At 38.7% G+C, this 12,408-nt stretch overlaps 1 protein-coding gene across 1 annotated transcript in view; it reads right to left on the minus strand.

Annotated features, from left to right (window-relative positions):
* The window catches only part of ENAH (ENAH actin regulator), a 125,242-nt gene that overhangs the window by 55,577 nt on the left and 57,257 nt on the right, over positions 1-12,408 (minus strand). Inside the window, exon 4 of the mRNA XM_080408735.1 lies at positions 8,085-8,169. Coding sequence (XP_080264861.1) covers positions 8,085-8,169 — 85 coding nt within the window. The remainder of the gene's footprint in view (positions 1-8,084; positions 8,170-12,408) is intronic.

The raw sequence follows: 12,408 nt of genomic DNA on the forward strand, positions 1-12,408 counted from the left end.
TCTTGCTTATGCTGTTACCTATTCTAAAACAAACAGTAGTGGGATGGTGGAAGACAGACAAAACCATGACACCCAAAAGGCAACACAAAGGTTGCTAGACTGCTGCTAGCTTAAAGTGTTACAGTAATATATTTTGCACAAACTATTCTGAAAGTTACCATTATGACATTCTGTATAAGAAACCAAATGTGATGATACAAAAGTATTCAACGTCTGCATCTTTCATTCTGTGCATCACTTTTTTAAAAAATAAAATTAAGTTTTATAACCCAGCACAAAGAAGAAATCTAGGAATAACGCTACCGTGTCAAAGAACTGAAGGTAAGTGTATAATAGCAACTATAGTTACATCTGGATTCATCAATCCAAACCAATGGAGTTGTTCAAACTGTGTTGTTGGTCTGGCTATTAAACTTACGCTTACCAATTAAATAAATATTAAAAGTATGTTCAAACATTAAAATACATTCACCAGTTTTTAAAGTTGCATTGCAACGAGTAGCGCTATGAGAAAATGCCTGTAGTATTCCAGTCCTGGTGCCTCAGTCCACCTAGGCTTTCAGGGCTGCCCTGAGCACTTGCACCACTCTTCCATGCCCCAGCATGTGGGCACAGATAGCATTATCTAACCCAACAGTCACTACTCACTAGAATACATCTCACATGACGGCTCTCCTCCTCCCACCACTGAGTCACTGCAACAAACAGAGCAGCTGGCTGCAAACAGGCTACACAATGCGTAGCTGAGCTAGAGGCACCAGCACCAGATGCAGGGTGACCTCAGCTCCATCTGAAGCACGTTGTCGTCTACAGAAGAGCAGCTACCTTGTGACTGCAAGGAATGGCACACACGCCATGGGCATCAATTTAACTAAATACAGTCAACCTACTTTATCACTGTTAAAACTGTTTATGGGAGGGGAAAAAAAACCCCAAAACTGAAAAGTGCTATAACATGCTGTTTTGAACTCAGCTGCCAGTTGGAGTTTAATGCCTTAATCCTCTCTGATCATCTTCTGCACAAGTTCAGAAAAGGAAAAGGTGCGTGTGCTATGGCACCTCAAATTTTCAGGAGCTTATCTGAATAATAAAAACTGAATATCAATGTCAAACTTGCTCTTCCATCTCTAATATTAAATATTTATTCATCATTCAAAAATTCAGCCTTTACCACAGAACTCATTCTCTTGTATGGTCAAGTATATCTACTGAATATGTAACCAAAGGGCCTACACATTAGTACTTATGTACCATGGAATGAACAGACACCACCACCACCACCCACCCCTCAAAGTTCTTGATTCAGTTACAAAGAGAAAACAATCTAAATCATGTCAATACAGGTTGCAAATTTCCATCAAACACAGGCAGCCTCCATTGAGACCGAGAATCTTAATGAATAAGAAGTACACTTGATTCACATAACCTCGTAACAACATAACTTCAGCAGAAGCGATCAATATTTAACCTGTTCATATCTTCCTAAGTGCTCTCAGTTGCATGAACTTCACTTTGCATCATCTAAACTGAATTCTTGCTATATGCTAACTCTCACCAAGTTAGCTTTGTTTTTTTTCAAGTGCTAGATGGTCCCAACAGCTTCTACCTGAGCATACTGTACCTCATTTCAGAGAAACCCAGACAAGAGCTAGTCAACTTGATAAAATGAGCAAGAAACAGACACTTTGAAGATCTGCAAAAGCTCAACAGTTCAAAAGGCAAGAGGTTTGTGAAGTGAGTTTATGTATATGCTCTGGCACTGACAATTACTTCCAGCTTCAACAGAGGTGGACCTCCAGTTCTTTACGCAGTAGTGAAAGGTGAGACTATTTCAAATAATGTCTTTTTAAAAAAATTGCATCAAAGAACACGTTACAGCTAATTTAATGCAAAATTAGAAAGGCATTTAACTGATTACATGTATCACAATTTTGAAACACTAAGCAAATTAGATGTCATACTAGCCATTTCCCATGGTATAACACTTCCACTGTCAATTTGCTTTTCCCCGTAATCTAGTATTAAGACATCCTGAACGCCAGTATTTGGTCTACAGGTTGATGGCTTTTCCCCTCAAGATGCTTAAAACCAGGACACCTGCTACCCATTATTTCTCATTCCATTTTGGTCATCAAAATCTGCAACATCATTCAACTCCCCCTGTTCTCCTTCGTATGCATGTATCTCAGCTTGCATCAGCAGCAAGGACTTGCTTTGTTCAGCAAAACACCAAATAAAATTTGATTGTTCCCAGCCCCACTGACGCAGGAGGAACCGCCTGCTCCTATGCTCTTCACACATCCACAGCAATCTCTTCCCTTCCACCCTAACTAGGAAATTCCCTCTTGGTATCTGTCAAATGCTTTACTAAAGCCCAGGAATACCACATAAACAGCCTTTCTGCTTTGGCAAAAAAAAATAATTATCTAGGTACAGTTTACTGTGCTATGTTTTACCTGGTTAATTACTCTTTCCTTCAAAAGTAGTCTAAATCTTTTCACATTACCAAAATCAAACTAACAGGCTCTCATTTCCTTGATTGAGAGGGATTTAAGGTCTAACAAGCTTTTCTAAGTTCAACCTGCATTAGTTGAAAAAGCTAAAAGAACAAGGTATCAGTCAAGCAAAAACCAGTAACCAGTCACCATGATAAAGACATGAAGAGGCAATCATAAACCTAAAGGTTATTAGATACAGCAGTTCTAACGAAGGGATCTATTAGTGCTCTTTGATCAAATCTCATCAAGCCTAGTTTTCCTCACCTTGATCTTTTCAATATATTATGTAAACTAACAGAACACTGGAATTTTTCTGGCAGACTGCAGATTGCAGGCAGTCATACGTGCACATAAAATTTTACAAAAAAAGTAAGAATTTCAGTAGCAGAAAACACTACTTTCATTGGCAACTCCCTCTCCGTGGTATATTCCAGTGAGTGCGGTCAGGACAGAACTAATTTCATAAAAGGGCACCACAATAACCAGAAACCTGGAAAACTGTAGAAATGTTTCTAATCCAAATTTCGTGTGTTGCATTAAACAGAAAAAAAAACCCACAGAAATGAAATTTTGCAGAAAGGTTAAGATTTCAAAGCAATTTTGCCCATGTAATCAAGGCTGCTTAACGGAAGAGTGCTCTTCCCAGCCTGCTAAACATGTCACTGTTACCCAGCATCTGCCGGCACCCATTACCTCTCCCATAAAGCCAGTTATTAACCCTCTGAAAGCTCGACTTGACAAAACTAAGGAAAACTTTACTGTGAATGGGAAGAAACTCTGAATGGAAAGAAAAGGAGAGGCACTTAAAAAAAAAAAAGTCATTATTATACCAGAACTTTGTTTTCCAGAAACTATGAGGTCAAGTAAAAAAACCACTAAGTCTTTAGAATGAGACAAACAACACTGATGGGTCTTTTTGCTTCTGGCTCCCTGTGTCTCCTGTTCTAGTATGCAATGCAGATGCTAGAAACATCCAAGAGGCTGCAGGCTGTCCCACGAAACTACCTCAGCAAGCTCAACTTCAAAAGTTTACACTGATCTAACTTTGATCTGCTGGAAACCCTTAGCTTAGGCATTAAAAAACCCCTTTGATTCCATCTAAACCACGTCTCTGGGATGAGACCTTCATGCAGATTTTGTAACACAGCACACAAAACAATCAGTGTGACCGTATTCTACTGAGCACTTTTACATCCTAAACCAAAAAGCCAACTGCTGTACCATATTTACAGGTGTATCTCTAGATACAGACTAGAACTGTTTGCTTCGTTATAATCAATCCACATGCTTTCAAAGAAACCCTGCTTCCTCAAAACAAACTGTTGGATTAACAGCACAATTTCAAAAGCAAAGGAAAACCGGAAACATTACATCTGGCCACTAACTACGGAAAGGTCGCAGGCTGTGGGAGATCAGTAGAAACCAGGCTACCAGGGACAGAAAGTCACGGGCAAACTTTCCTTCCTTTAAATTACTGTAGCTACATGGCTACTGAATTGTGTGATGCAGGGTTTTTTTCTGTCAGTTTTTCCACACATTTTCAAAAACAGTTCAGGAATTATATATGTAATAATTACTGATTGGGGGGGGGGGGGGGATGGATGGATTATTGTACTGTAGCTAAAAAATTAAATTAGCCAAATCTCAGAAAAAACGCTTTTACTCTGTGAAATGCAAAGCATTCCTGCTTAAACAACTGCGTAACTGCTACCCTTGTCAGCCTCTGAATTTGCACTATCTAAAACTAAGAAGCCTTCCAAAAGATACTATGAAAACCACACCGCATCAATACTACTTTCTAGCACAGTCACACACCAAGTTTTCTTTAATGGTATCATCCCAATCCACGAAATAAACCAAAAGTGTAAGCAAAGTTGAAATATTTAACAATTACAACCCCCCCTAATATTCCACCTGCATTTTGCAAACTTCTAACACTCTCGAGTACTTACGACAGAAGTCGGTCAAGTTTTGGTCCGCTACGTCCATGAAGGACAACAGGTGGCTTGTATACCTTCATTATTCTTTACAATCTATATGCTTTCTCTGTTTCTGGTGTTCTTGGTCTCTTTATTTATAAAGCAGTGTTGATTTTGAAGTTATTTATAAACATTAACTCATTAAATTCCCAAGTGTCATATTAGATACCAACTCAGTGACTCATATTTCTGGCAATATATTTGTCATGGCTGGAAGAGAAGGTAAATTTACATGCACGAGTAGTACACACAGGCATGCCATGAACTAATCTTATATTTAAAAATGGTATTTGACATTAAGTAACTGAAGTTAACAAATACATGTCAAATGAAGTTGGCTCATTATCAAACAATCAGTGGAATTTATAAACACTGCCTGACTACCGCTCTGACAAAATGAAAAATAATCCATATAACAAAAAAATCCCTTCATTTTTGAGAATTGAAAATGGAAGCTGAAGTGTTTCTAAGCTTGTTATTACTGTACTTAAAATGAGTGCAAGTTAAGGAAAATTACAGTTATCTTCAAGTACTCACTGAGAAGGAAAGCATATACCATGTGTTAAGGTTTCTCAAGACCAGAAAAAATTATTTCATTGATCACCACCTGTGTGATCTTGGCTCCTAAAAACCTCAGTGTTTCAGACTGTACATCTGGTCCTAGTGATTTTACAGATTGTTTCACTGCACAGTAAACGATGCAAATATTCAAGTAACAAGCTCTGCAGCAAAATAAAAGAGGAGTATTACTACTTTAGCACTTTTACACAAAATGTAAGTCATCTAAATGCTTTCTAAAATAGAGAAAAATCTCTAAACCAAAATAGTACACTTTAGTTGGCAATGATTTGATTTATTTCTTTAGTTCTCCATCTTGCCAAGATTCTTGAACACTGATTATAAAAGTGAAAGAAAACATCAGATCTCTCTTTAACTTATCATTCTTCACCAGTCACTCCTTTGGTGAAACACTTCAGAAGAAACATTTCCATTTGTGCCTAGGAAAGCCCTGAAGCTACAAGCCACATAATTTACCTTTGAAATCAGTCCTGCTTTGAGCAAAGGGTTGGACTAGATGACCTCCATAGAGTGCCTTTTTCCACTTCGGTTTTTATGTAAGCATATTTTTCTCAGGCTTAGAATACTTTTTTTTAAAAAAATAAATTTCCTGAACTTTAAGTGGCAGTCTGTCAAACGTTACTGAATCCAGGTACACCCAAGGGGAGGGCTATGAGACCAGCACTTAAAGACAACTATTACCAAGCCACATCTTACACAAAACCCCCGGAGACACATTTCACAGGCAGACTCAGTAAAGCCTGCCTTTCCACCGACCCGTTACAGGCCCCGTGTTCCTTCCTACACAGTAACATTTATTCCCTTCTTTTGCATTCCCTGTAGTCTTACCGTTCCCCACAGCATTCGGTTCTGCCCACACTGCCTTTACCCTTTAGTGAGAGTGGAAATGTCACTTGTAGATGTATTAGTGGTAATATATTCCTAAGCCTTTTCTTCCCAACTATTTACTTACTCTCTACATTATGGTATTAAGACTATCGTTATTACAGTCTGAGAACTGAAAGACAGTTACTACAGAAGAGAAGTTCTGGCTTAAAGTTAATTGAACTGTATTATAACCATACAGTTACAGTAGTAAAGAGACCAGAGACGCACTTGTGAAACGTTTTAACGGAGTTACATGTTCTTCTTAGGCTTAATGACACAACAGAAATAGTCTTTCCACAGACAATCTGGCTAGCAACATGAGTAAACAACTCATTCCAGTTCACTGTCCTTTTGTAGGGGAAAAACAAACTAAAACCAGGACCAGGCTTCGAAGAGGGCGTTACATTAGATGAAAACAAGCAGAGCAGACTGATCAAAGGAGAAAGTGAAATTATAAGAATGCCAATATGCCCTCTACACACAAAAATTTCAAGAGACTTGCAGAGCACTTAATACAGGGCAGCACTTTTTTCTGAAGAGACTTCTACCTACAATGCTTCTCTGAGAAGTATTTCAGCATTCTAAGTTTCAATTAATGCAGGCTTCTAAAGGAACAGATGGGAAATAAACATATTAAAAGCCACTACTGTGGAACAGAAAAAATATCAAAAGAAAAAAGCTTTTTAAAAGTCTGTCAAAAGAAGTGACACAAAAGACCTTTATCATGATGGCAGACTTGCACATAAACACATCAAACAGGCAGATTTGTAATGAGCTTCTTGCTATTTGTTTTTAAACAAGGGAACCTTCAAATAAAGTGATCCCTGCTCAGATTTAAGAACACACTGCAGAAAAGAGATGGACAAATACGAACAATTTTTATGCCAAATCTTTGTTCAATATGTATTGCTAGTTTGTCAGATCTATGAGTTATCCCAACATTAGCAATCTGGTTCTGCTCACCTCTGCATAAAGGAACTAAATGCAAAATAGAGAAAATATCAGTCCCAACTAGATCCAATGTATTAAAATATTTTTTTCAGTTACCACTGAAAGCTATTAAATGCATATACACCATCAATCTGGACCACTTTCTATTTATTCAAGGAGCCTGTTCCCTGCATCTGTACTGCATGTGACCTAAATCACTCCCAGCATCCCTGCTGAAAGGGAACAGCTAATCTCCTTGGGAGTATTTTGATGGTAAAATAATCCAGGATTGCACCACTGGCAGCATACTTGAGACAGCCCAAGGTCTTGCTGTTTTCACTTAACCCAGTCTGATGGTGCTATCCTAGAAGACTTTGCCATTTCACGTACCCATATCCCAGACACTCAGGCTACAGCAGTAACTCATACCGCCACACAACAAAAGCAGGAATACAGCAACTAGAAAGTTTGTCCTCAGAACCCGGGCACATAATCGATATGTAGCAATAGAAACTGAAAAACCTCACGTGTTAAAAATGCTATGGGTCAGAAAAATATCCCACAGGGCATGGGACAGGGTACAGTGGCTTCACATTGAAGGGAACAGCTTAGCTTGGAGGAACGCCACTGGTCAGGGGAACATGGACTACTCCCTGAGGGCAGCACAGATATAATTAGTATTGCTACAGCTGAAAGTTAAACTAGTGTATAAATTTATGGAACGTTCAGTAAAGGCAGAAAATTAAGGTTTCATTGCTAAAGAACTAATATAGTACAAAGGTGAACAAGCTTTTCAATACAGTATTTTGATCTAGTGCGTCCACATTCAGGAAGAAAAACTGTCATTCTCCATGATGATTTAATTCTCTACTTCTAAAGGTTAAAACTTCCTCCCTTCCTTGCTGCTTTCATAAGCATGTGTCAAAAACTGAAGACACAACAGCCACTGGAAAATTAATTAGTCTGGCTGAAAATTACAGCAGTGAAATCTTCTAAGGCTTCCCAACTCATCTTCAACTCTTTCATGACAGGCCAATAGCAATTGCATTGTTTGAAGGGGTGGAGATCAGGAAAAGGGATCTAGCTACCAAGTTGTTACACAGGAAAGCTGCAGGCACACAAATGCTGGCCTAATGCAACAGAGTAATTGTAAGTGCTTGACATTTAATTTCTCATCATTAGTGAGGACTACATTCTTTAATTGAACAGCTGTTTGCTTTTAATACCGTACCTCCTCTGGATTTCCAGTTCTTCTTGTGATGGTCCATTTTGTACTTGAGAGGGGAGCTGTGAATTCTGCCGAGGCAATGTAGGACCTAAAAGCGAAGACAGATCATAAATTATTGAGTTGAACCCTTACTATACAAGAAAGCACAAAATCAAGGGAAAAGACCAGCCATCACATAAGAACGGTTTGCTTCTGCTTTTTAAGCCAAACAAGCTCAACAACATCATACAGCAAATAAAAACTGCAACAAATGTTACCTTATGTATTTACAGAATGGTTTTATTTCACATGGATGAAAAAGTTTCACAGAAACCAAAATAAACTTTATATATGATGGAACTTGACAAAAGCTCTGAAAAGCGCTCCAAGTCTGAGATTTTCTTAAAACAATGAACAAGTACTTTTGGAGGAACAAAAAAGGCTCAAAAAATTAAAACACTCACCTAAATAGAACACTGCAAATGGGGGAAAGAAAAGAAAAGAAAGAAGAACAGGAGAAAAAACATCAGAAGCTTATCACCATATCGAGAGAAGGAAGATAAAGTATGTTTCTACAGGTCACACCGTGATTTACTCAGATTTTAGCTCGTCAACTTGAATCAAAGACCTCCCTTTTTGGATAGGAAGGTATTGTGTCCAACAGAACAGAGAGAGGCATACAACCAATGTACAAACTGCATTCTGCTAAGCTCAAGAAATGCAAAAGAGAAGGACACATAAATTCATCTTCGACTTTTACTGATGGACAATTCTAAATTATACAACTTTCAAATAAATGTATATGCTAGATACATCCTCTAAAAACAAAGAGGCTTTTCCAATATCCTCACAAATATATCTACAGCACAACTTTATTTAAAAAGAACTAGCAGAAGTGAAGGACAAAGAAGTATGGAATTGATTAGATGACAAATGCACTGTTTCTGTAAAAATGGGCAGTAAACCAGGAAATTTAGACTACAGATAGATTTTAGATTATGGACTTTATAAGCAAGCAGAATTAAAAAAGAAACAAAAAAAATTATCAGGTTCTGAAAAGGTCCCAAATCAAAACAGTAACTTCTTGCTGAGATTCCACCAAACTAGTTAAGAGTGATGGAGTTGTAACGAGATCTCTCCCATCTCAAATATCAAAATGTAAAATTCGTTTGCCATCTGAACTTGTGAAAGTCGTCCAAAAGTATGAAGGGACCATGCGTGACATACTGAGACATCGAGGACAGGAGACTGCCCTGTTTAAAGGCTATACAGAAAGGTTCATTTACTCTAAACAACATTATATTGTTTCCACTCTGGTCATAAAAACAATGAATCCTGAAAATTACAGAAGCGTATACTACCTACTGCACCCTACAGTTAAAAAGTAATGTGAAAACTTACTTCTAGAAGATAAAAGCAGGAAGTGTGCTATAGAGGTTGCGTCCTCCTTACTGATTCTTTTCACCAAACATTCAGTCCTTGTACCCAAGTACAAAATGTTGTCCTGGATGTACTATTTTTGCTTGGAGTATCTCCAAGAGATACCCACATATAGATCTGTATTATTTTTAATGCAAAAGATTCAATTGCAATGATAATAATTATCAGTAAGTAGAAACATCTGTCACATTGCTCATCTGGAAAACTCTTCTACTTTAAAACTTTAAGTCTTATGTCCTCCGCTGTCATCTCCCCTGTGTGACAGGTGGAAGGCATTTATGCCCATTAAGGCATGACTGCAGCTCCCAAGCAGCCAGGCTATTTGCTGGCTGCACCATGCTGCAGCCTTTCATGGGCTTTTACAAGCAGACACCATCCAGCAGTGCTATATACTACTACCACTTGCCACATCTAATGTACCCCCTTTCCTCAGATCTGCCGTTTCTCAGTATGAAACACATTGATCTAAAAATAGATTAAAAAAGAACAAAAATAAAAATAAATGGTCATACTATGGCCATTTACCAACTGGAACTATTTTGTACTGAAAACACAGCAGAAATGAAAACATCAAACTTCCACGCATTTAATTTAAAAGTATTTAACAGGTTTTTTTGAACAAGGTATTATCACGCTGCAGTAGCTGAGTGCTGACCACCACCGTACAACCTTTCTACTAGTGTCCCCCCAACTCTTTCTTTTGCTAGCATCACTGGAAACAAACTACCTACCTTCACTTGCACTGGCTATTCCAACCAGCCTAACCCTCAGAAAGCCCGTTCTCACAGCCTCAAACTTTGTTCTAGTGCACTGTCAGAAAGCCACGTTCTCCATCAATTCTGCAGAATGCAACCGTCAGCAAGCCACGCTGGTCTAACCTGGCCAACCTCCTCCAGTTAGTTACGTGCTTCTGTCACAGCTATATATGCAAGGGAGCTGTTAACAACCGACACGATTCTAGTACTCCTCACACATTTCTGCCATAAGGCAACACAACCTCACGAGTATGCTGAAGGCTTTCAAGAAATAAAGGTTCAGCTACCAAGTCATGTGGCCTGTTCTCTGACGAATTCCTCTCTGCAAGCATAGATGTCCAACAACCAGTATGCTAATGGCCATTGGCAAGTTAAAGGTATATACCAGGTGGAAAAGTATGTTACCCTCTAACATTCATTACAGCAAGCCAAGACCACCGCTTCACTGCTAAAATACAACTGTCTGATAGTGGGACAGATGGTGTAATAAATAAATAAGCAGGAGCTAGTTAATAAAAAACACTCTCAGAGGCTTTTGAACACTTCAAGATACTTCAGAAACATCAACCCCCAAGAGAAATATTCACAGATACTGCCTGGAAAAGAAGTCTGATCCTTCTACAGGATCACTTCATCTTCAGAGACCGGTACAAGCCAAGTAAGATGAGGCCGAATGGTCTATTCAGTCTGAGTTTTAAGGAAAACCTAACATCTTTCTTTTTCTAAAGAAAGCACAGATGGTGCACTCCACAGCACACTCAGACAGAGGATATAATTTCATACTAATTTGTTCAGCAGCCGCTCCAGATTCAATGCTTTCTGTTTTTCAGCTCATTCTCACCTTTGCATCACCCTTCCTCTTATGACAGTTCAGACAACTATGTAGCAAGAGATGGACTGGAAATCCAATGCACTAAAAATCCCAGGGGGAAAAAAGCCTGCAAGAAGTGTTTCCACCAGCAAGATCAGAACCAGTCCTGGTTCTTCATGCAGTGTCACAGACAACTATGCTAGTATAGCTTAAAGTGCCACCAGATTGCTGGGGGCCGCTTGAACCAAATTAAGCATTCCCAACACCACCTTTTTAAACCACAACCAGAGCTGCAGTTTATCAGACTCCTTAACTTTCACCTCCAACTGACTTCTTACCTCTCTATCTCCATTCAGGTGCTGAATTAATTCCTGTTTATTGTTGGACAATGTAACATATTGTATTGAATTAATTCCAGGTTACACAACCCTGTGTAAGTATAATTAGCCAGCTGGAGATGGAAACAAGTGGTTTCTCCTCCCTTGGTGTCTTTTGGTTCATCAGTGCCTTCAGTCTTTCAATTAAATGGTCTGCTTTGGAGTTTCACACCGAAGTCTCCACCCCACTTCCTTCTATGTCACCTGCCTTATGCTAACAGTGTTGACATAGCACCTGGCTGACACTGAAGACCCCACGTTCCTATGAGGTAGTGGCCATAAAAACCCCCAAGGATCCACTGTTCAAGACTGGAGCAATACATGTACTACCGGTTATGCAATGAGTTACAGTGCACATTTTTTATTTGGCTGGACAGGTTTGCTTGGGAGCTGGCAACCTAAGGATCGGCAAAGTGGGTTTTTTCAGGACTGCTGGCAGTCAGGGTCACATGAAATCTTCCTGAGAACCCCACATGCCCTACGGTTCAAGAAAGCCAAAACACGCACAAAAAAACCCCACTCCTGCAATTACTGTACTGTTCAGAGTACAGCATTAAAAGACACAAATAAATTTTTTTAAAAATCTAGTACCTTTAGAAAAAGTTGATCAACTATCACACATGAGAATTTTAGTTTGAGGTGAAGATCTCATTTCTTCCCCCAGAGAAACAGTTCATATAAACAACTCCATAATTAAGAATTCCCACTCTTTCATTTCTCAGTAATCAGCATCAAAACTAAGCAACGTTCCAATTATACAGTCTGATATTCAAATAAAAATATGACTGACTTTCCAAAGGAAGAATGGACTGAAAGCAGACATCAAGTTAATTTATACAGGCATATGCTATAAAGTGTACTGACTAATTATAATCTTTAGAAAACATTTTCATCAAGTACAGTTTCTGAGTACACCTTTGCTAAGCAAAGAACAGACCCCAGGCAAGAGTTCAAAACCACAGCAA

Source organism: Falco punctatus (genome assembly GCF_963210335.1).
Source record: "Falco punctatus genome assembly, chromosome: 12".
In the NCBI taxonomy this organism is placed as follows: domain Eukaryota; kingdom Metazoa; phylum Chordata; class Aves; order Falconiformes; family Falconidae; genus Falco; species Falco punctatus.